Source organism: Moschus berezovskii, chromosome 23 (genome assembly GCF_049115385.1).
Source record: "Moschus berezovskii isolate FMDL1 chromosome 23, NW_MosBer_1.0, whole genome shotgun sequence".
NCBI lineage: Eukaryota > Metazoa > Chordata > Mammalia > Artiodactyla > Moschidae > Moschus > Moschus berezovskii.
Genome location: NC_142482.1, coordinates 18349092 through 18375290, shown reverse-complemented (window position 1 = coordinate 18375290; position 26199 = coordinate 18349092). Strand labels below are relative to the sequence as shown.

Sequence of the window (26199 nt, the reverse complement as noted above, 5' to 3'; positions counted from 1 at the left end):
CAAATATTTTCCTTTCTCTTATGGACTGATAGACTCCAATCAATAGTTTTGAAAGGAAACCTCTCTTTAAAAGATTTGGCTTTAGAATCATTTATAATTTCAGTACTTGTCTTAAAATACTGGATAATTTAAAAAAACAGCACAAGAATACAGATACCCAGTTATTTTATGGTTAGGCTCTCCCTAACCACTTTTGGACATTATTTCTTTATTTTCTTTCTATTTGATGTGGATTGGTGAATTGCATTGTTTCAGGCAGATTGCATTTGTAAAGTACTCTGCTTATCTATTCATTCCTTCCAGCATAACTCACATCATTTGTTAACTGTTCATTCTGACAAGTAATTAGGGAAAATATTTTTCATAAGCTAAAACTCCATCCCTATTTCACCCTTGGCTTTCATTCTCAATTTATCACTGTATGTTGATGTTGGGTGCTGTATCTGAATTCTGGGCATTATTTTCAGGTTTACAATGCATAGGAAAAGTCTAAATTTTTAGAATTTTAAACAAAGTGTGTTAAACTTTTGAAAGATTATAATCATTTTTATCATAGTATGGTTTTCTTACAATGGAAGAAAAGCTATTTCCTTTTCTGAAGTGCATTTTGAAATTTCTATTAATGATGATTTAAATCTTTTCAAAAAAGAAGATAACTTTTAGATTTTGTTAATGAATTACTTTCCAAAGGGAGACATGCAAATACAATTTTATACTGATGTTTATTCCGGGGAATAAATGAGATCTAGTGTCTAAGAGTTCACCATTTATTTATATTTTATTTCAAATTCAAAGAAACGCCTCATTAGCAAAACTGAGTTTCTTCCATTTTGGGGGAGGTCTAAGGGCTTCCTTTTGTGTAAACGAATAGGACTGTTTGCATAATGCACGAGTGACAAGAATGCTTTGACAGTTTCACAAACGACGTCCTATGACCCTGTCTATTTCTCTTTCCTCTAGTTAACTTCTCCCACTGCCTCTGAGCAGCTTGCCTGTAAACCACCTGCTTTCTCCTTTGTTTCTCCAACTAATCAGAAAACACCAGCTGCCCCAGGCGACCTCGCCGGCGCCTCTGTCCTGGAGGAGTTCCACTCGAGGAGGCTGGATGCCCGTGGGGCCCTGGTGGAAGAAACAACCACGTACTTTCAAACTTCCGCTCACTCTGCACCCTTTTTTGCACCGAAGGGCACGTCCTCGACGTCACAGGTCCCCCAACCCGCTCAGTTATCAGGTTCTCCTTCATCCAGTGCAAGCCCAGCACAGCAAAACCCGGGGCAGACTCCTGAAGTCCTCAAGAAGACGGTCACCTCGAACGTCCTTAGTCCCAAAGAGAGTCCGAGAGCCTCTTCTCCTTCACCAGCCTCCGGTGCTCCTGTGAAGTCGAGCGCAGCCTCCTACATCCCAGTCCGCATCGTCACGCACTCGCTCTCGCCGAGCCCCCAAGCTTTCCCCTCCGCTTTCCACGGCTCCGCCTCCACGCTCTGTAGCCGAGCGTCCTCCAGCGGGAGCCTCTCGAGGGCAGGGGTGAAGCCCCTGGTGCCCTCCAGGCTTTCCGTTCTCACCGCCATCCTCAAGTCCAACCCTTCTCACCAAAGGCCCCTTTCCCCGGCCTCCTGTCCCACCTTCTCTCTCAACTCCCTGGCTTCCTCCACGCTCACGCTTGATCAAAAAGTCAAACAAACCCCGTCCACACCTAAGAAATCCCTCTCGAGTTGCTCCCTGCGATCAGGCTCTCCAGAGCAAAGGGAAAACCCGGTTTCCGACTTCAGCCAGCCATCCTTCCGCTTTCCTTCTCCCACCAAAGCTGCTTCCCCTCCCCAGGCATCGGCCCTTTCTCCCCCAAAACAGGGCAGCAGCAGCTTTGCTTCTCTAGAGAAAATGCCATCCCCGACTCTGAAGAGCAGCCCAGTGACTCCCCAGCTGCAAACTGGTACCTCCAGCTCTGTGGGTCTGCCTCCCGTCCCTCCAAGCTTTGCTCCTCTGTCTTCCAAAGGCAGACAGGACACTGACCCCAGAGGCCCGGGAAAGCCCGGGGATATCTGCTCGCGTGCTTCTGCATCACCTTCCTCCACATCGTCTTCTGTGTTTGCTCCCACTAACCCAAGGGCCAGGCTCTCCTCACCAGAGAGACGCTACCATCCGTCCCCAGCTCTTTCAAACCTGATAAACCGATCCAAGAGCACACAAGCGCAGGTCTCTGGCCAAGGGCAGACTCCGTCTACTCCACCCCCAGCCCCTGTCTCCAGCTCCAGCTCTGTCTCTCTTCCCCGTCTGGGGTCCTCTGCTGTCCCCCTGGCTAATCCTCCCACAAAAGCACACCAGCTCAGTCCCTCCGCACTGCACCCAAATCTTACCCTGCCTTCAAGACTTGGGAAATCCGAAAGCTCTATATCTGACCACAGGTCATCTGTCTCAGCTCCATCACCTCCCTTTTCTCTAACAAGAACCAAGGAGCTGAGTTCACCTTGTGCATTGTCCATGTCAGCAGGCCCTGAGAATAAGAAACCCAAGGTATTTCTTTTGCACGTTGCATGGTGCATGCTTCTTTTGAAATATAGAAGAATTTTTTTCCAGGGGAAAATCAATGATTATGATATTCATTCTGCTCCTACAAGGAGGTAGTGCAAGAGGATATAAGACTTAGTGTATTTGAATGTGTGGATGAACTATAATCTGTTTAAAATTGTGCATGTTTCTAAAAACCTCTTTGATTTTGCAAATCCTCTTATGGTAGATTTTTATATCTATGGCCTTAAGGGCATTTTTTTTCCCAGGCATAATGAGTTATATTATTGATCCCAAAGATGGAATTTAGAGCAGTTAGATGAGATTTGGGAATATGATACATTTATGATTTATTTAATAACATGAACCCTATTATCCACCAAGATATCCTGTACTGATAGAATAGTAGGTAGGATTAGTGTAAAATGGAATTTTATATGTCAAGCCCCAAGTGATTGCGAAGTCAATTTGAAAACTTTCTATTTCCTTTGCTGGCATTTATTTATTATTTTTTTTTCTCCTTCTACAATGTTGATTTCTTTATTGCTTTCCATAAACCTCAAGCTAAATGAATATGTATTTAGTTATATATTAATATATGTATGGCAAAATAGAATAGAAATTTCCTTTGTTTGTGAAAATTATTTGCTTTATTCTACACACTAAATACATAATGATTATAAAATACAGAAAGAGTGGACAGGCTGCATATAGGGAAATAGAATTAAGAGAGGAGAAATACTGACTTTTAAATGCTCTGACATAACCTGGTGAACAAGGATGTGGATCAGCATATATTTTAATATGAGAAGGGTAGTATTTGAAGGAGTTACCCATAGCATTCATGGTTCATTTGTCCTGGAAGAAGGCACCTCTGCTCTAGAATGGCACTTCTGCCAGCTTCCCAGCTGTTCCCATGTAACTTAGAATGTGGAGTTTATCTGTGGTTAGATAGATAGCTTAGAATTCAGTCATTATTATACACATGAAGTAAAATTATGAAAGTGCCTGTATTTAGAAGGGGATTGGGATTTTCAGTTCAGTGCATTGAAATAACACCATTAGAGCATCCAGGTTGATTCCATGGAGATTGTATTCAACTCTATCACTGTCGGGGTGGTGAACTAATCATGGGAAAGATGAAAGAGCCACATGATCTTGTATTAACAAGATCTTAACCTGTTAAGCAGAGAAGGCAATGCAACCCACTCCAGTACTCTTGCCTGGAAAATCCCATGGACAAGGTAGGCTGGTGGACTGCAGTCCATGGGGTCGCAAAGAGTCAGACACAACTGAGCAACTTCACTTTCACTTTCATGCACTGGAGAAGGAAATGGCAACCCACTCTAGTGTTCTTGCCTGGAGAATCCCAGGGACAGAGGAGGCTGGTGAACTGCCGTCCATGGGGTCGCACAGAGTCGGACATGACTGAAGCGACTTAGCAGCAGCAGCAGCAGCCTATTAAGGTTACAATATGATTCACCTTAAAAAGCATGCATTAGACATCTACTGTATGCCCACAGCTATACTAGCTTTTTAGAGGATATGTGTTTTATTTTTAAGGAAGAGAGAATCCTTTGTCTTAAAAAACAAATTTTAGGTGGGAGGGGGGTTCAAGATGGGGAACACATGTACACCCGGGGCAGATTCATGTCAATGTATGGCAAAACCAATACAATAATGTAAAGTAATTAGCCTCCAATTAAAATAAATAAAAAAAATGTTCAAAAGAAATAGGTAAAATTAAAAAAAAAAACACGAATTTTATTTAGCAGAAAAGCATACATATGTATGAGCTTCCCAGGTGGCACTAGTGGTAAAGAACCCTCTTGCCAATGCAGGAAACAGACAGTTATAATATATACAATGGAGTATTATTCAGCCATTAAAAAGAATACATTTGAATCAGTTCTAATGAGGTGGATGAAACTGGAGCCTATTATACAGAGTGAAGTAAGCCAGAAAGAAAAACACCAATACAGTATACTAACACATATATATGGAATTTAGAAAGATGCAAATGATAACCCTGTATACGAGACAGCAAAAGAGACACAGATGTATAGAACAGTCTTTGGGACTCTATGGGAGAGGGTGAGGGTGGGATGATTTGGGAGAATGGCATTGAAACACGTATGTTGTCATATATGAAACGAATCACTAGTTCAGGGTCAATGCATGTTATAGGATGCTTGGGGCTGGCATGCGGGGATGACCTAGAGGGAGGATAAAGGGAGGAGGGAGGTGGGAGGGGGGTTCAGGAGGGGGAACTTATGTAAACCCGGGGCAAATTCATATCAATGTATGGCAAAACCAACCAATATAATATTGTAAAATAATTTGCCTCCAATAAAAAATAAATTAACTACAAAAAAAAATAATAAAAAGTAGACCACGGGAATTTAACAATAAATGGACCTTAACAAGAAAAAAAAAACAACAGACAGTTATATCCCTGGGTCAGAAGATCCCCTGGAGAAGGAAATGACAACCCACTCCAGTATTTTTGCCTGGAGAATTCCATGGACAGAGGAGCCTGGCAGGCTACAGTCCATAGGATCATAAAAGGTTGGACACAACTGGAGCGACTTAGCAAGCACGCACACACACATAGATATGTATATGTATAATGTGGAGACGCTGTAGAGACTTAGTAAATTTACAATAAACCTAGGAAACAAGGACAAGGAAATATTAACAGATAATACAGATTATGTATAAAAGTCACTGAATTCAGAGAAATATTATTATGGGATATGGTTAGTGAGGTAAGTTATCATAAATGTTGGAAATGTTGGAACATTTATGTTCCAATGTTTAGGATTTAGCTTAATGAAGAGGAACGCAGTTGGCATTTCAGAAATGTTAAATGACCTAACCAAATATACAGAAGATGGTCCCAGATGAATGTATGTGGACAATAAGAATACCGGGCTTATCATCAACTAGTGATAATAGCAATGATAATTACAGTCACAGAGATCAGATACTCTCTGTGAATCATGAACTGTCATAGTAGTTACACAAAGCAGTTAAAATTTAATGAGAAGAGACTATGTCTGTTAATATTGTTATGACCATATAAGATTGGTCGTATTGTTTTCTCCATTCCCTGTACCAAGAAACTGTTGTTCAATGAATAGCTTGCTCAGGTAATGTTTCTTATGCTGACTGAGATGACATTTATATTAATTGAAGTCTACTGAATCTTGAAGCCATTTTTTTAAAACTGAGATTTACTGCAACAAAGCAATAACTCATATTCATTATAATTTTAGCCTGATTTATTAATTCTTAGGAAGGAAATCATCTTTATGAGATGATGATTAGAATGATCAATTGATATAATATTTGGATCATTTTAAAATGTATTTTTCCAGATTATGAAGTCCTTATTTTAAAAAGCAAATGGGATGGAAGAAATCTTTTACCCTAATTCTAAATTTGAAAAAGTGGTTTATTTGAAGTAAATGAGCTGGTGGTTATTTTTTCAATACATCTATGTTATTATGGAATTCACTTGTGATGTATTAAAAAAAAACGGGTGATTTAAGCACTACCTTTTTCTGAATTTATTGACAGTTATCTCTTAAACCACACTGCATTATGCTTAAATTATTCTTTGCCTTTGTGAAAAGTAGTTTTCCTCCACCGACTTCTTTAGGGAGTTTCTGTGTGTGGGTCACTCTGTTTTGTTTATGTCTTATCCTGTTTTTGAAGAGTTGGAAGAGGATGAACCTGAAGGGAGTTCTGATACAATCTTTTTGTCCTAAAATCAGGTTTTTTGATGACCTGTTCCTCCACAGCTCACTTACTACTCCCAGTATTGAAGAATTCTTGGCATTTGCTTTATTTATTCCTGTTTAGTGTCTTTATTTCCAAGTTCATATAATTCAAGCTTATAGAAATGCATGATAAAATATGATGAACTGTATTAAAATATGAAGAGTGGTTATAATTTATCCATTTTTATCTTTCTTTGAACAGAAAAATGTTTCATATAATGGATAAAATTTATAATAACTTCTGAAAAATTAGTTTCTCTTGAATAACACTCTTCTTTATCATATTTATTTCTTCCTTGTTTGTTTTTTTGCTATTATATCTCTAGGTAAAAATCATCCCGTGTGTGTGTGTGTGTGTATACATAGTGAGAGAGAGAGTTATATATCTGTATATATATGAAAGAAAGTAAAGTGCAGTTGCTCAGTTGTGTCCGCCTCTTTGCGACCCTATGGACTGTAGCCTACCATTCCCCTCCATCCATGGGATTCTCCAGACAAGAATACTGGAGTGGGTTGCCAAGTCCTTCTCCAGGGGTTCTTCCCAACCCAGGGATTGAACCTGGGTATCCCGCATTACAGGCAGACTCTTTACAGTCTGAGCCACCAGGAAATCCCTACATATATATATATATATATACTTGAGTATAAAAAGTTTTTTAAAATGAACACTGATGGATACTGGAAGAGATAAAGCTTACCCCAATTCCCAGTTTCTTTTGATGTTTGACTGGCTTTGCTTAAATTGCTAAGATTATTTTATAGATTGATAGGAGGAAATAGACAAAAGCTTCGGGATATCAAATAATATCCATATTCTTATGGAGTTTCTTATCTGGCTCTTTCCACTGTGGAAAGAGCACAGAACCCTCTTTGAAGTCAAAGAGTTTCAGATTTAGGTCAGCTTCCCTAAGTGCCAGATCCCAAAAGGAGAGTGGTCCTATAATACAGAAGATGATCAAATTAAAACATCACTGCTTGAAAGGTATTAGTTCCAAGCCTGGGCCCTATTCTCCTTTGATAGGAAAATAAAATGGAACAGCTGGATAATGCTGAGCTAAATTCAGGAATAAGACATGTTTGATATTTCTTTCTCATAGAATCTGAAGGTTCTGAGTCTATATAATGTAATGGCTATATTTTAATTTCAGATATGGTTGAAAATACTACTTTACGTTATAATCATGGCCCTAGACAGGATGGGTGTCTCCTTGAATGTTGCCCCCATGGCTCTTTGCTCAGCATGTGTATTTTTGGAGACCTTTCTTTTCACCTTGGGAAAGCCTGAATATCAGAAAACTAATCCACAGAGTTGTATTCGGGCTTCTAATATATTTGGCCTTCACTTATAAAATAGTTTATATTTTTCTCCTAGTGGGTTATCATGGCATTCCATATGGAAATTTGGGATGGTCATTATATCAAAAACTCATTCATTTTTCTACTCACTGATGATGGTCTGGAGCTCTGTGAGGGTCCAGTGGTGTGTGGCTGCCCTGGCTTGAACTCTATCTGGGCACATAGCTTATTTAGATAATCATTTGGGAGCTTTTTGATATTTCCTGAACTTTTATAGCTGATGCTTTGTTTATAAACTCTCATTCCTTTGAGGCTTCATAGCATTTCCAAATATATAACACTGGAAACTTGGTGGTAAGCTTCTCTGTGATTTTCTCCATTTCTGCTGATCCTCATGTAATCTGGGAAACAAACAATATGAAATGTACCTCCATGAGGAAAAATGGTTAATCTGGGTTCAAAACAAATCACTCATTCCTACAATCAATATGTATTGAGTGCTTATTATGTATACCTTTCAAAGTTTGAAGATGTTGAACCAACATTGTACCAAATGCCTGCTGGAAGAACGTTTACAACCTACGGTGAGAGAGAAACGATCATCCCTCCTCAATTAGTAAATTTTCTTGTCTGTGAGAAGATCACAAGTGGTATGGAGAAAAGTCTATCAGGGCAAGAGGTGGTGGTATTCATAAATTTATGTTGGGTGGTGGAGATAGGTTTCTTTGAGAGGGCAACATCCGTGGAGGTGATGCTTCTTGAGAGACTATAGTCAGGAAAAATTCCTAAGGCCACAGACCACCGGGCCGGTTCAAAGAACAGATGGGGAGCCAGTGTGGCAAAATGGAGTGAGTGGGGGAAGCTGAGGTTGTCAGAGGAAGATGTAACTGGAGAGCTTGCTCCTATGAGGACTTGTGGATCACTTCTAAGTCTTCAATATGTTTTATTTTATTTTAATTTATTTTTACTGATGCATAGTTGATTTACAATATTGGGTTAGTTTCAGATGTACAGCAAAGTGATTCAGTATATATATAGTGTTTTCCAGATTCTCTTCCCTTATAGATTATCACAAGATATTTAGCACAGTTCAGTTCAGTTCAGGTGCTCAGTCGTGTCTGACTCTTTGCGACTCCATGAACTGCAGCATGCTAGGCCTCCCTGTCCATCACCAACTCCCAGAGTTTACCCAAACTCATATCCATTGAGTTGGTGATGCCATCTAACCATCTCATCCTCTGTCGTCCCCTTCTCCTCCTGTCTTCAATCTTTCCCAGCATCAGGGTCTTTTCCAGTGAGTCAGTTCTTCTCATCGGGTGGCCAAAGGATTGGAGTTTCAGCTTCAGCATCAGTCCTTCCAATGAACACCCAAGACTGATCTCCTTTAGGATCAATTCTTCGGTGCTCAGCTTTCTTTATAGTCCAACACATCCATACATGACCACTGGAAAAACCATAGCCTTGACTAGACGGACCTTTGTTGGCAAACTAATGTCTCTGCTTTTTAATATGCTGTCTAGGTTGGTCATAACTTTCCTTCCAAGGAGTAAGTGTCTTAATTTCATGGCTGCAATCACCATCTACAGTGATTTTGGAGCCCCCAAAATAAAGTCAGCCACTGTTTCCACTGTTTCCCCATCTATTTGCCATGAAGTGATGGGACCAGATGCCATGATCTTAGTTTTCTGAATGTTGAGCTTTAAGCCAACTTTTTCACTGTCTTCTTTCACTTTCATTAAGAGTCTCTTTAGGTCTTCTTCACTTTCTGCTGTAAGGGTGGTGTCATCTGCATATCTGAGGTTACTGATATTTCTCCCGGCAGTCTTGATTCCAGCTTGTGCTTCATCCAGCCCAGCATGTCTCATGATATACTCTGCATATAAGTTAAATAAGCAGGGTGACAATACACAGCCTTGGCATACTCCTTTTCCTATTTGGAACCAGTCTGCTGTTCCATGTCCAGTTCTAACTGTTGCTTCCTGACCTGCACATAGGTTTCTCAAGAGACAGGTCAGGTGGTCTGGTATTCCCTCTTTCAGAATTTTCCACAGTTTATTGTGATTCACACAGTCAAAGGCTTTGGCATAGTCAATAAAGCAGAAATAGTTGTTTTTCAGGAACCCTCTTGCTTTTTTGATGATCCGGCAAATGTTGGCAATTTGATCTCTGGTTCCTCTGCCTTTTCTGAAACCAGTTTGAACATCTGAGAGTTCATGGTTCACGTATTGCTGAAGCCTGGCTTGGATAATTTTGAGCATTACTTTACTAGCGTGTGAGATGAGTGCAATTGTACGGTAGTTTGAGCATTCTTTGGCGTTGCCTTTCTTTGGGATTGGAATGAAAACTCACCTTTTCCAGTCCTGTGGCCACTCCTGAGTTTTTCCAATTTGCTGGCATATTGAGTGCAGCACTTTCACAGCGTCATCTTTTAGGAATTGAAATAGCGCAACTGGAATTCCATCACCTCCACTAGCTTTGTTCGTAGTGATGCTTTCTAAGGCCCACTTGACTTCACACTCCAGGATGTCTGGCTGTAGATGAGTGATCACACTGTCGTGATTATCTTGGTCATGAAGATCTTTTTTGTACAGTTCTTCTGTTTATCCTTGCTACGTCTTCTTAATATCTTCTGCTTCTGTTAGGTCCATACCATTTCTGTCCTTTATCGAGCCCATCTTTGCATGAAATGTTCCCTTGGATTCTCTAATTTTCTTGAAGAGATCTCTAGTCTTCCCCATTCTACTGTTTTCCTCTATTTCTTTGCACTGATCGCTGAGGAAGGCTTTCTTATCTCTCCTTGCTATTCTTTGGAACTCTGCATTCAGATGGGAATATCTTTCCTTTTCTCCTTTGCTTTTTGCTTCTCTTCTTTTCACAGCTATTTGTAAGGCCTCCTCAGACAGCCATTTTGCTTTTTTGCATTTCTTTTCCATGGGGATGGTCTTGATCCCTGTCTCCTGTACAGTGTCATGAACCTCTGTCCAGAGTTCATCAGGCACTCTATCTATCAGATCTAGTCCCTTAAATCTATTTCTCACTTCCATTATATAATCATAAGGGATTTGATTTAGGTCATATCTGAATGGTCTAGTGATTTCCCCCACTTTCTTCAATTTAAGTCTGAATTTGGCAATAAGGAGTTCATGATCTGAGCCACAGTCAGCTCCTGGTCCTGTTTTTGCTGACTGTATAGAGCTTCTCTATCTTTGGCTGCAAAGAATATAAACAATCTGATTTTTGTGTTGACCATCTGGTAATTTCCATGTGTAGAGTCTTCTCTTGTGTTGTTGGAAGAGGGTGTTTGCTATGACCAGTGCGTTCTCTTGGCAAAACTCTATTAGCCTTTGCCCTGCTTCGTTCCGTATTCCAAGGCCAAAATTTGCCTGTTACTCCAGGTGTTTCTTGACTTCCTACGTTTGCATTCCAGTCCCCTATAATGAAAAGGACATCTTTTTTTGGGTTTTAGTTCTAAAAGGTCTTGTATGTCTTCATAGAACCATTCAACTTCAGCTTCTTCAGCATTACTGGTTGGGGCATAACCTTGAATCACCATGATATTGAATGGTTTGCCTTGGAAATGAACAGAGATAATTTTGTCATTTTTGAGACTGCATCTAAGTAATGGATTTCGGACTCTTTACTATGCTAAATCTTTGATGTTTAATTTGAGTAAGTCAGGAAACCATTGGAATGTTTTACTTTTTAAATTTATTTAATTTTTACTGAAGTATAGTTGCTTTACAGTGCTGTGTTACTGTCTACTGTACAGCAAATTGAATCAGTCATACATATACATATTGTTGTTGTTTAGTCACTAAGTGAAGTCTGACTCTTTTTGACCCCATAGACTATAGCCCACAAGGTTCCTCTGTCCATGGGATTTCCCAGGCAAGAATACTGGAGTGGGTTACCATTTTCTTCTCCAGGGGATCTTCCTGACTCAGGAAGAGTGAGACGTGCAGAACCCACGTCTTCTGCATTGCAGGTGGATTCTTTACCACTGAGCCACCTGGGAAGTCACATATATACATATATCCCCTCTTTTTTTGATTTCCTTCCCATTTAGGTCACCAGCACTGATAGAGTTTCCTATGCTATACAATAGATTCTCATTAGTTTTGTATCTTATACCTATCAATAGTGTATATATACATCAATCCCAGTCTCCCAATTCATCCCACTCCCCTTTCCCACATGGTATCCATATATTTGTTTTCTATGTCTGTCTCTATTTCTGCTTTGCAAATAAGATCATCTGTACCATTTTTCTAGATTCCACTTATACATTTTAATCTATCTGGCTGCTGTGCTGTGACCTTTAGAGGGTGACATTTTACATACAGCTGGCTTTGATCATGGCTGAATGTTTGCTAATCTAGCTACAAAATACACCCATAAATATTATCTTCTCCTTCACTGCCACCAGAGCCACCATCATCCATCACTCCCCCACCCCCAGGTGATTGCAATAGCTTCCTGCTGCTGCTGCTAAGTCACGTCAGTCGTGTCTGACTCTGTGCGACCCCACAGACAGCAGCCCACAGGCTCCGCTGTCCCTGGGATTCTCCAGGCAAGAACACTGGAGTGGGTTGCCATTTCCTTCTCCAGTGCATGAAAGTGAAAAGGGAAAGTGAAGTCACTCAGTCGTGTCCAACTCTTTGCGACCCCGTGGACTGCAGCCCACCAGGCTCCTCTGTCCGTGGGATTTCCCAGGCAAGGGTACTGGAGTGGGGTGCCAGTGTCTTCTCCGGCAATAGCTTCCTAAGGTAGCCTATTTTCCCTCTCACCCTCTAACGGTCACAGCACAGCAGCCAGATAGATTGTTGCGTCAAATGAATGAAACTGGATCATTTGTAGAGATGTGGATGGACCTAGAGATTGGTGTACTGAGTGAAGTAAGTCACAAAGGGAAATACAAACACTTTATCTTCCAGTGTTCTTGCCTGGAGAATCCCATGGACACAAGAGCCTGGCAGGTTACAATCCATAGGGTTGCACAAACTCGGATACAACTGAAGTGACTTAGCATGCACACACACTCACACAATGAAAGGGTGATGGTTACCATAGTGTGGGAAATATTTTCTGAACGGGAAGGGTGTTCTTGCTATCCTCATCTTCATACCCAGGATTTATGTTGCAATATCTAGTATTGCCTATAAATAGAATTAGCTCTGATGAACTTGCATACAAAATACCAGTTCTTTTTTTAAACCTAAACTTTGCCCTGCACCTGTCATGCAGTAGATATTTAAGAAATATTTATTGAATGATGGCTGAAAGCATAGATCGCAAATTGAAGAGATACAATAGTTATCATTGAATTTTTTGCTGGATTCACAGTCGGCCTAGTTGGTTCTACCTTGTATGATTTGTTAATGGTAATATTACAGGCTGTTATTATTATGTGAGTTATACTAACAGTGACTGGAGTGATTTGTAATTTTAAACCGAAGAAGATAAGTCAAGAAATTTGATTTAATACCTGAGACTTGAAATGCTGAAGAAGAAATATGTTTAGAATTAGAATATTGTTAAGAAAACACAGAGGAAATATAGTGAACATAAAAGGCATCTCTTATGGCAATAAGAGTCAGTGATGCTACCTAGCCATCTCATCTGTTGCTGCCCCCTTCTTCTTTTGCCTTTGGTCTTTCCCAGCATCAGTGAAGTGAAGTGAAGTCGCTCAGTTGTTTCTGACTCTTTGCGACCCAGTGGACTGTAGCCTACCAGGCTCTTCCAGGCAAGAGTACTGGAGTGGGTTGCCATTTCCTTCTTCAGGGATCTTCCCAACCCAGGGATCGAACCCGGGTCTCCTGCATTGGAGGCAGACGCTTTAACCTCTGAACCACCAGGGAAGCCAAATCAGGGTCTTTTCAAAAGTGTTGGCTCTTCTCAACAGGTAGCTAAAGTATTGGAGCTTCGCTTCAGCATCAGTCCTTACAATGAATATTCAAGACTTATTTCCTTTAGATTGACTGGTTTGATTTCCTTGGAGTCCAAGGGACAATCAAGAGTCTTCTCCAGCACAGTTTGAAAGCTTCAGTTCTTCTGTGCTCAGCCTTCCTTATGGTCCAACTCTCACAATCTATACATGACTACTAGAAAAACCATAGCTTTGACTGTATGCACCTTTGTTGGCAAAATGATGTCTTTGCTTTTTAATATGCTGTCTAGGTTTGTCATACCTTTTCTTCCAAGGAGCAAGCGTCTTTTAATTTCATAGCCTCACTCACCATCTGCAGTGATTTTTGAGTCCAAGAAAATAATATTTGTCACTGTTTCCACCTTTTTCCAATATATTTGCCATGAAGTGATTGGACCAGGTGCCATTAGTTTTCTTAATGTTGTTTCAAGCCAGCTTTTTCACTCTTCTCTTCCACCCTCATTAAGAGGCTCTTTAGTTTCTCTTCACTTTCTGCCATTCAGTTCAGTTTAGTTCAGTTGCTTAGTCTTGTGAGATTCTTTGCAACTCCATGGACTGCAGCACGCCAGGCTTTCTTATCCATCATCAACTCCCGGAGCTTGCTCAAACTCATGTCCATCGAGTCAGTGATGCCAACCAACCATCTCATCCTCTGTCATCCCCTTTTCCTCCCACCTTCAATCTTTCCTAGCCTCAGAGTCTTTTCCAGTGAGTCAGTTCTTCGTATCAGGTGGCCAAAGTATTGGAGTTTCAGCTTCAGCATCAGTCCTTCCAGTGAATATTCAGGACTGATCTCCTTTAGAATGGACTGGTTGGATCTCCTTGCAATCCAAGAGACTCTCAAGAGTCTTCTCCAACATCACAGTTCAAAAGCATCAGTTCTTCAGTGCTCAGTTTTCTTTATAGTCCAACTCTCACATCCATACATGACTACTGGAAAAACCATAGCCTTGACTAGTCGGACCTTTTTTGGCAAAGTAATGTCTCTGCTTTTTAATATGCTGTCTAGCTTGGTCATAGCTTTTCTTCCAAGGAACAAGCATCTTTTAATTTCATGGCTTCAGTCACCATTTGCAGTGATTTTGGAACCCAAGAAAATAAATTTGTCATTGTTTCCACTGTTTCTCCATCTATTTGCCACGAAGTGATGGGGGACGACAGAGAATGAGATGACTGGATGGCATCACCGACTCTGTGGACATGAGTTTGAGTGAACTCTGGGAGTTGGTGATGGACAGGGAGGCCTGGCGTGCTGTGATTCATGGGGTTGCGGAGAGTCGGACACGACTGAGCGACTGAACTGAACTGAACTGATGGGACCAGATGCCATGATCTAAGTTTTTTGAATGTTGAGTTTTAAGCCAGATTTTCCACTCTCACTTTTATCAAGAGGCTCTATAGTTCCTCTTCACTTTCTGCCATAAGGGTGGTGTCATCTGCATATCTGAGGTTATTGATATTTCTCCTGGCAATCTTGATTCTAGCTTGTGCTTCATCCAGCCTGGCACTTTGCATGATATACTCTGCATATAAGTTAAATAAGTAAGGTGAAAATATACAGCCTTGACGTTTCCCAGTTTGGAACCAGTCTGTTGTTCCATGTGGTTCTAACTGTTGCTTCTTGACCTGCATACAGGTTTCTCAGGAGGCAGGTCATGTGTCTGGTATTCCCATCTCTTTCAGAATTGTCCAGTTTGTTGTGATCTACACAGTTAAAGGGTTTGGCATAATCAATAAAGCAGAAATAGATGTTTTTCTGGAATTCTCTTGCTTTTTCTGTGATCCAGTGGATGTTGGCAATTTGATCTCTGGTTCCTCTGCCTTTTCTACATCCAGCTTGAACATCTGGAAGTTCACGGTTCACGTACTGTTGAGGACTTGCTTGGAGAATTGTGAGCGTTACTTTACTAGCGTGTGAGATGAGTGTAATTGTGTAGTAGTTTGAGCATTCTTTGTCATTGCCTTTCTTTAGGATTGGAATGAAAAGTGACCTTTTCCAGTCCTGTGACCACTGCTGAGTTTTCCAAATTTGCTGGCATATTGAGTGCAGCACTTTCACACCATCATCTTTTAGGAAGTGAAATAGTTCAACTGGAACCTCATCACCTCCACTAGCTTTGTTTGTGGTGATGCTTCCTAAGGCCCAGTTGACTTCACATTCCAGGATGTCTGACTATAGGTGAGTGACACCATCATGGTTTTCTGGGTCATGAAGATCTTTTTTTCATTGTTCTTCTGTGTATTCTTGCCACCTCTTCTTTATATCTTCTGCTTGTCTTGATCCATACCATCTCTTTCCTTTATTGTGCCCATCTTTGCATGAAATGTTCCCTTGGTATCTAATTTTCTTGAAGAAATCTCTAGTTTTTACGATTCTATTATTTTCCTCTATTTCTTTGAATTGATTGCTGAGGAAGGCTTTCTTCTCTCTCTTTGCTATTCTTTGGAACTCTGCATTCAAATGGGTATATCTTTCCTTTTCTCCTTTGCCTCTAGCTTCTGTTTTTCTGAGCTATTTGTAAGGCCTCCTCAGACAACCATTTTGCCCTTTTGCATTTCTGCCATAAGGGTGGTGTCATCTGCATGTCTGAGGTTATTGATATTTCTCCAGGCAATCTTGACTCCAGCTTGTGATTCATCCAGCCCAGCATTTCACTTGATGTACTCTGCATATAAGTTAAATAAACAGGGTGACAATATATAGCCTTGATGTACTCCTTTCCCTATTTGAAGCAGTCCATTGTTCCTTGTCTGGTTCTAACTGTTGCTTCTTGACACGCACACAGATTTCTCAGGAGATAGGTACGGTTATCTGGTACTCCCATCTCTTTAAGAATTTTCCAGTTTGTTGTGATCCACAGAGTCGAACGCTTTGGCATAGTCAATGAAGCAAAGTAGATGTTTTTCTGGAACTCCCTTGATTCTTAATATGTTGATATTCAATCTTGCTCTTTCCTACTTACTGAACTGATGAAGGGAACATATGTCTTAGAGATGCATAATGCTCCAGATAGATGAAGTACGGGAAAGGACATCTGGTTGCTGTAAAGAAGTTCAGTCTCCTGGTCTAGAAAAATTGTATCACAAAAAAACAAAGATGAAATTTCTACTTCTATTGCAAAACTATTGTAAATTATGGAAGAGATTTACCAGAAAAAAGAAGCAAGCAGTTTTTTTTTCACACAAAATTCCAAGGTAAATTATGAAAGTTATGTAAATTATGAAAATTATGGCAAATTCTAAAAACAACTGGAAGTGAGATTTTCTTAAAACAATAGACATTTGTTGAATGTCTTCCAGGTTCCAGCGTTTGTGATGTCTCTCATGATATCATGAGCAAGGAAAGATAGCTTCCTTTTTTCCCATCTTCCACTAGACCTATTAGAGGTCTCATGATGTATTCCTGTGAATTCCCACTTGTTCTGAATGCTTAATCCAAAGCGTCCTTGAGATAATTCTCTATCTCATCATCTTACTCTAATTTTCTGAATATTATTTATCTTTCTAGGAATTCTTTATTATTTATTTATTGTTTGTTTGTTTCAGTTCAATGAAATATCAGCTCTGGAGAGTAAAGCCTTGTGAGTTTTGTTTACTGCTGAATCTCTAACATTTAGAACAAGGCACATGACAAAGTAGATACTCAATAATAATTTGTTGAACAACTCCGTTAGTTGGACTGCTGTATCCAAGAAAATTTACAAGATGGGTTGATGCCCACCAGATTGGCAGAATCCAGTAGGCAATAGCTTTCTATCCTTAATTTGTGACTTGAGTGAAGATAAAAATGGTTCGTGAAATAACATAGAATCTTTACAGTTTACAATGACAAACCAAATATAAACCAAATGTTAAAAATAGATGAAAGAGTAATATTCTATTGTGTCTATGTACCACAATTTCTTTATCCATTCATGTGCCAATGGACATCTGGGTTGCTTCCATGTCCTAGCTATTGTAAACAGTGCTGCAGTGAACACTGGGGTACATGTGTCTCTTTCAATTCTGGTTTTCTCTGTGTGTATGCCCAGCAGTGGGATTGCTGGGTTGTATGGCAGTTCTATTTCTAGTTTTTTAGGGACTCTTCACACTGTTCTCCATGGGGGTGGAAAGTGAGTTGGAGGAAGGGTTCTGGATGAGGGGACACCTGTACACCCATGGCTGACTCATGTCAATATATGGCAAAACCATCGCCACCAATTAAAATAAATTAATTTTAAAAAAGAGATGAAAGAAATAGAAATTTTAGGCTATAGCATAGTCACGGTGATCCAATAATATAAAATGACTTCAATTTCACTCTCTTCTGTATTCTAAAGATACCACAAAAGCTAAGGAGACAATTCCTATGATTATTATCTTCACTGTATTAATTGAGTTTATTGTCAATATCATGTAAATGATGATGATATTCTGCCTTGTGTTAAAAATACATCTAGTTAAACATATCTTTTAAAACTTTACATATAGTGGTGTGTATATGTTAATCCCACACTCCTAATTTATCCTTCCCCGCACGTTTCCCCTTTGGTAAACATAAATTTTCAAATTTGGTAAACATAAATGTTTTCAAATTCTGTCAGTCTACTTCTGTTTTGTAAATCATTTGTATAATTTTTTAAATGCAACACTGTAAATCAAGTATACTCTAATATAAAATCAAAATTAAATTTTAAAAATGTTAAAGGAATATTGACAGAGGAAAATGATAGTGGAGTTCTTCAGTTGAGGATCAGTAAGGAAGGGGTTAAAACAGCAGTATAACCATCACACAGAAGAGAGTTCTTAGTCAAATGGGGGAAAAGAGGACCAATGTCCTCTAGGAGTAAGTTAGCAGAAGCATATTTTGTCTCAATATAAAGGAGAATTTTGTACTAATTCTAACAGAATTAAACGTGCTACCTTGGGAGGTTTGGCTGAACAAGGGATCAGAGAGATTCCTGCTTTGGCTGAGGGAGTTGAACCAAATTGTCTCCAATTTCACTTCTGATTCTAAGATTATATGGCATTATGTGTATAAGAGCAAGATGTTACTCTGACCAAGCTTTTCAGCTATATTCTTTAGAGATCAAAGATTATAAACAATTATGCACCCTGAAAGATGAGGTGAGGTCCTATGGTAGATGAGTCGTGACTGTTGACCTGGAGCACCCATGTCCAAATCCCAGCTATGATTTCGTAGCTAGTGACCTTACATAAATTCTTTCTTAACGTCTCTCTGCTTTGAAGTGAAAGTCACTCAGTCGTGTCCAACTCTTTGCGACTCCATGGACTATACAGTCCGTGGAATTCTCCAGGCCAGAATACTGGAATGGGTAGCCTATCCCTTCTCCAAAGGATCTTGACGACCCAGGAATAGAACCAGGGTCTCCTGCATTGCAGGTGGATTCTTTACCAACTGAGCTATTAGGGAAGCCTTTTAGTTTCCATACATAAAGTGAACGTAATATAGTATCCACGTCATAGGTTTGTTTTGATAACTCAGGGAGATAATACACAGTAAGCTTTTAGAGGGTACCTGGCTTGTAGTGATTGTTAGTTATTATTATTGCAACTATTGTTGCAATTAAATATCCACAAAACCACTGTGGAGGATTAATAACATTTTTCCTGCATTATTTATCTGTTTAGATATTCCTTGGGAGAAGATATCTTATTGAGAAATATGGGCCTGGTGGACCTGAATTCCAAATCATTTAGATTTTATATGGACTGTGGTCTTAGATGAGTCATCTGGACTCACCACATAGCCTTTGCTTAATGATTGTTTAGTTATAGGGATTCTGCAAAATTAAATGAGGCAATGCATGTTTTTTGCCTAGTTATAGATGTCAGCTCTATTTTCCATGTTGAGATGGCATTTTGCTTCAATCCGTAATCTAAGTAAGTTATTTTCTGGAGACTAGCAGTACAGTAAGTCCCCTACACATGAACCTTCAGGTTTCGACCTTTCAAAGATGTGAACGTTTCTGCCAGCCCGTATACCCCAGCTGTTGTACTGTACTACCGAACCTTTCAAGGTACTGTACTGTAAATTTGAAAACGTTTCATTTTTTGTGTTTGTTTTTTATGTACATTTTATTTGTATGAAAAGTATTAAAAACCTATTATAGTACAGTACTATATAGCCAAGTGTGTTAGTTGAGTATCTAGGCTAACTTTATTGGACTTACAAATTGAACTTACCAATGCGCTCTTGGAACGGAACTTGTTCGTAGGTAGGGGGCTTACTGTACCAGGTCAACACAGAGAGACTCAGGGCTTGAAGGGGCCAAAGTGTTGCTTCTTCCGGCCCTGGCATTTTTAAATTTTACTTGGTTACTGTCTTCTTCTGTAAATCCTTTGGTTTGCTTACAAGGGATGAAGACAGCATGGTGCTGCGTGCCAGTTTCCCACAGCTTTGGGGCTGGGGGGGAAGCTGCCTGAGGGGCTTTTGAAGTGAGAGGAACTTTGAACTTGGCACCCAGAGCAATGTCAACACTGGGATTTTGATTATGTCTATGATCCTGATTTCTACAGTTTCCTCATGCTTAACCCCAGATACTCGACAAAACTGAATTAGATTACCCCAACTTTTACTTAAAACTTGAAATATTTTATCTTTTGATTCTTTAATATCACTGTATTGGAAAGTGCAGGAGAGGGTGATGAAGTTTAAAAAATAAATTTAAGACCAAGAGCATGGCCTTCTAGTTTTCCCATTATGGAGTTAAATTGCTATTACATCTATTCAAAATACTACTTTTTAAAAATTATTGCTGAATTTTATGTGTTCTGATCACTGTTTTTATAAATGATGCCAGAGAATGTATCGAGTTCAGTTAAACTTATTGGCATAATATTTGTTAATTACAGCACCATAAAAAAATACCCACATTCCTTTGAGAATCAAGCAAAAATACCCCAAATATTTATACAATAGTATTCCTGTCAGGGCATACTGCCAATGAGAAATTTACATATAACTTTGTAAAAAAAAAAGTTTTTAAACTCTGAAACGATATAGCATATAATTGCCTATAATCCCTAGGTTGATGTTTTACTGTGGTATTTCTTTGCTTTTCATTCTAATAAAACATTAACATGAAGAGCTAATTTTTTCTGTCAAAAGCAAGTGGTTGAAGCATAATCATTGTTTCCTTCAATTGATAACATGTCATTTAACTTGGTAGAACTGGTCTAAAATTATGTCACATTCTTTCCCCTTTTCAACTCCGTTCTTACTTTCTGGTTACCCCCCATTCTAGCAATACAAGACCAAGTCCAGCTACAAGGCTTTTGCAGCAATCCCAACAAACACATTGCTTTTGGAACAGAAGGTCAGTGTTGACTCAAAAGCAGAGTAAATTTTGGTGATGTTTTCTAAGATTGCTCATGTTTTTTAGAAAATTTCGTTTTCAAGTTTTGCATTTACCAAAAATAAAATGCTGCTTTTAGTTTAGGATGGCATGGTGAAAGCATTTTGGTGAGTAAAATTGGAGACATCATTAATTTATCAGTAGAGTCTGGGTAGGAGCTGTCAGGCAGCTCTGGGAAACTTGATGACATCGTGAATCTCTGAGTATATCCCTGTCCTTTGGAATTTTAAATAATTGTTAATATTTAAGTGCTTCCAGGATGGTGGTCCCATGATGATTAAGACTTCACTTTCCAATGCAGGAGGTGTGGGTTCAATCCCTGGTTGGGGAGCTAAGATCCCACATGCCTCACAGACAAAAAACCAAGACATAAGCCAGAAGCAGGATTATACAAATTCAATAAAGACTTTAAAAATAAAGTCCACAAAGAAAATCTTAAAAAAAATATTTAGGGGTGTCCACTTCTGTTCACATTGGTCAATCAACAGAGTAGAGGTAAAATGGGGTTACATCTGGGCAGCTGGCCACCTTTGAAATTGGGTGATTCATAGGTGGCTCAGAGGGTAAAAATCTGCCTGCAATGCAGGACACACAGGAAATGCAGTTTCAGTCCCTGGGTTGGGAAGATGCCCTGGAGCATGGCAACCCACTCCAGTATTCTTGCCTGGAGAATTCCATGGACAGAGTAGCCTAGTGGGCTACAGTCCATGGGGCCAAAGAGAGCTGGACACGACTGAGCGACTAACGCTTTCACTTTAACACACCAAGTGGCTTCCTCAGGGTGGGAATACATTAGCCAAGCGCCTAACTTAGCCTCTCAAATCCAGTCACGGTCTGAACAGCTTTGTCCATCTCACTGATCTGACCTCCGTGAATGAGACAGAAGGTGGAAATCCTTTCCAGTGACCCAGCTGCTTCCACATGCCTCCAGGGCATTTTTGATTTGCTATTAAGAGTCATTAACTATAAAATTACAGGATTCTGCTTCAGTGGGTAAATTAAATTAAAACCTCTTGTTTCGTAAGTCCATTACAAAGGCTCTAATGAAGTCCCAGTGGAGGAAATGAATGAAATCAATTACCAAGTTTATGACACGATATAGTTCCTATGTTATTTTTATGCTATTCATTTAGGCAATATATCTTTGACTACATGAAGCCCATTTTTTTGTGTGTGTGCAATTATAGTGTTTCAAATAATATTATTTGTCAAATGTTAGTGTTTGCAACCAGGTGGTATTTTGACCACTGGTTTGTGAATCTACATGCTAAAATCTACATAGTCGCATAATCTGGAGAATAAAACTGTATATTCTCATATTCTATATATTCCTTTGTCTAAAAAGTAGGAATTGTTAGTGGGGAATGCTAAGAGGTGTATAAGTGAACATTAGTTGACAGTATCTCTTACAATGTGTATCTCTGATAACGAACTATTATCCAACTGTGGCCCAGAGTATGCTCTATATATCTGAATCCTTTGAGCTGGGGTGGGAGTTACTTGGTTGCAGGGAGATGGGTAGCTTTTTCCTCTAGCTTCTTTTCTGAATTTTGACCTTTTATGGTTCATTGAAGGATAACATAGGGAAATTCCCTTTTGGTCTAGTGGTTAAGACTCTGAGCTTCCACTGAAGGGGACATGGGTTCAATTCTTGGTTGGGGAACTAATATCCTGCATGATGCATGCCCCTCCCCCCCGACTCTCCCAAAAGGGAGATTTCCAATATTGAGAGATTTCTGGAGGCTTGAGGAAGTGACACCATCACGGTGTCACCAGATGCCCCTTATCCTATGTCTAGAGTTACTATGTGGAGTCGTAGTAGAAGTGTTCCCTCATCATACACCCTCTACCCATTTAGATGGATGTTTCCAAAATCTGCTCACAAGGCCCTGCCTTCACAGAAGTGAGAGAAGCTCTTCCCTCACCAGCCATCCAGACTTCCTGGTTTCAGAATCTCTGTCTTTTTCAGTTCAATGGATTTTAATGATTATACTTTATTCAGTTCAGTTCAGTCACTCAGTCATGTCCGACTCTTTGCGACCCCATGAATCACAGCACGCCAGGCCTCCCTGTCCATCACCAACTCCCGGAGTTGGTGTCCATTGAGTCGGTGATGCCATCCAGCCATCTCATTCTCTGTCGTCCCCTTCTCCTCCTGCCCGCAATCCCTCCCAGCATCAGAGTCTTTTCCAGTGAGTCAACTTGTTGCATGAGGTGACCAAAGTATTGGAGTTTCAGCTTTAGCATCAGTCCTTCCAATGAACACCCAGGATTGATCTCCTTTACAATGGACTGGTTGGATCTCCTTGCAGTCCAAGGAACTCTCAAGAGTTAGTCAGTCATTAAAAATGAAGAATGATTAGCTTAATTTCAAATTTAATCAAAACCCATTTCATAAATGTCTTTGGTGGTATTGGTTTTCATTGAACCTAACACAAGTTCATAAAGGAGAGGGTTTGTGTTTTAAATTTCAAATAAAACATACTCTTCAGTAAAATTATCATTTTTATGTTTAGTACAACATCTGTAAATATCATGATATCTAATTTAAAATATCTAACGCATTTATTCACCAGGGATTAGCCTGACTGAGCACACAATACATTTATCTAGTGTGGATAATTGTCTCTTGGCTAAGGTATTGTTTTTGGACCACAAATACTTGAATTGCTTCAGGATCACAGGATATAACATGATGCTTGTTTTTCTTTAGAGCCGTTTATAATTCCTTTTTTTTTTTTTCTGGCTTTCCTATGTTATGTACTCCTCAATGAGAAACTTTACTTTTAAGAATTTTTAAATCATAAAAATATTATTCCAAGATTTTATGAGAGTTTATATATTTTCAGTCATATTTCTTGAATGATACTGTGTTGTTTATTTCATGGTTGTAGTTTTAAAAAATAAATCTGGTTTATACAATAGAACTCATCCTATGCCATCAAAATCAAAGTGACATTTCTGAATCAAGTGGGTAAATTAGGACTATAATAATAAGAGGCTCATCTATTTGGGGGAGGATTTGTAGTTTGGAATATGTTGAATCCCAGAAACTTTGGAGATCCCTTTAATATCATGCAGAACACTACAATTAAGAAGGGTGATGCCACAGTGTCATTACAGTATTCTGTTAGGGTCCATACTGGGGACCGCCTTGAAGATGCAATGAACCCATTTACTTCATCTTAAGATAGTTCAGCAGTTCTCCCCCAGTCAGATTTTTTATACCATATTTTGTTTTATAGCATATAGTATAATTAATGAGGAACCGGAATCACTTTAAAAGATAATACTATTTTTTAAAGCAAACTTTTCTCCAAATTGAAATACAGGCATCCCTTCTGATTAGACATTAAGCTCTCATTGAATCCCCCAACTGGTTTCAGCTTTAATCACCCCTTGATGAAGCCCATAATTTTCAAAAGAGTACATTTTGTTGACAAGGGATATGAAGTATCTGGTACTTCTGTTCTATAATTTATTGTCCACATCAAATTTAAATTTATAGCTTATTCCATTTTCTATTATTTCCCCGCCATGAATGTCTAGGAGGGAAGCATTTTTAGCTTAAGCCTTAACTAAGGCTTTACAGGAGAAGATGAATGTCAGACTTCATATTTTAATGTGTTGGCATCGAGGTCTTTGACTTAATCTCCTATCCAAGTGATTATAAAGCAGGAACAAAATAATTAGATGAACTTGCATTCATGACTGTCCTTATTACAATATGTTCAACAATATACCAAGTTCTGTAGAGGAAACAATTTTGATATGGACATTACTTTTTATTCTAGATGTGGGTACTGTTATCCTTTTCAGAGAATGTTAAACATCTCTCTCTTATTGACTAATTTTTCTTATCATCTAAGTCCAATAGCAATAGATAAAAAGTGAAACTGAAGGAAACACTATGTTCTAAATACATGGATTATTATTTTTATTGTGCAATTGTTTTAAGGATAGGAAAGATAAAGGGATGTTTCCTTGTAATAAAATAATATGACATTAACATTTATTGTCTCATGGTGATTGCTATTTTTCCATGAAATAATACACTTTTTCTTTGGAAGTACTTTATCTGTTGCCTTCTTCACAAATATCTCTCAGGATAAAATCAAGGCTACAGTTAAGTACTAATTTTTCCAACAAATGATATTACTGTGCATTTAATTCATAACCTATGTGTGTTTGAAAGAATTTTAGAGTAGATCAATTTTATAAATAGCACCTATAAACTACAGGATTAATTATTTAAATGAAGATTACAGGAAAAATTATTTTATTTCTCCTGGTGGAAGGAGAATATAAACAGCTGTTTCAAAGACAATAGGGAGAACTATGCTAAAAAAATAGAAAAGTAAAGATTTGAGATATCTTGTCAATGTAAATGTTTTATTCTAAGTTGCCAGTTTAATTTTTTTAAAGGTTACTCTTTAAACTCCAATCAGATTAATCATATGTCTTTGGGCGAGACTATTTTAAGATCAATGCATGTCTTGAAAATTTAACAGAATCTGGTTACTAACTTAAGCATATGGTCTAGGCTAGAGTGAGTATCTTAATTTGGGTTATTGCAAGAAGTAAATGTGTTCCCAATTTGTTTAGCAGTGGAGAAGCGCTCAGGACCCAAATCTATACTAACCGGTTGACCTTGGGCAGTTGCCGACCACTTCTACTCTTTTAAAACACTTACTAAACCATATTTAAATATACATATTGGTTTTTTCTTTTTCCCTATTATAAACTGAGAAAATGCAGTTGTTTTTGTTAAGCATTCATTGAGTGAATAAATTTAGTTTGCACCCGCGTAGGTCTCTAAAATTTCCAGTTTTATTTCACAGGATTTTAAGCCAAATTTTTGCTCATAGGATTATAAAAATAAAGATACATAGTGTATGGTAGTTAGGAGTCTTCCTTTGGGGTAGAGTAAGTCTCATGAACTCTAATTCCATGGAAAAGATATAAAGGGCCTTCTGTTACAGGGAAAGTAAGTTGGTTTTAGACTTGGCACCTTTTAAAGAATACCATGACGGCCGCCATATTGAGTCCTTTAGTATATCAGACACTGAGCTAAATGCTTTACTATCTTCACAACTCTGTAAGGATTTTGATGCTGCAAGATGTCAACTGCATTTCCAAAAGCAGCAGGGCTAGTAAGTTCTGAAATGGACCCCCTGGCTTTTCCCTACTCAGCATGCAACAGTGATGTCAATTAGCTAATGTGAAATACTCAGCTAGAGATGATGGTTTTGAATAATTTTTTTATTACTTGCTAAAATATGTTTATTCACTAAATTAGAGCAGAAAAAGTGTTTTTAGTTTAGTTTTT

The 26199-nt window shown here is 38.9% G+C and overlaps 1 protein-coding gene across 14 annotated transcripts in view; it reads left to right on the top strand.

The window, feature by feature from the left end:
- Nucleotides 1–26199, top strand: part of MLIP (muscular LMNA interacting protein) — a 301520-nt gene that overhangs the window by 164114 nt on the left and 111207 nt on the right. For 13 of the 14 annotated variants that reach the window (XM_055406484.2, XM_055406489.2, XM_055406483.2 and 10 more), the window contains 2 exons: nt 961–2511; nt 20760–20831. In XM_055406484.2, coding sequence (XP_055262459.2) covers nt 961–2511; nt 20760–20831 — 1623 coding nt within the window. The remainder of the gene's footprint in view (nt 1–960; nt 2512–20759; nt 20832–26199) is intronic. The other variant, XM_055406481.2, reaches the window with a different exon arrangement.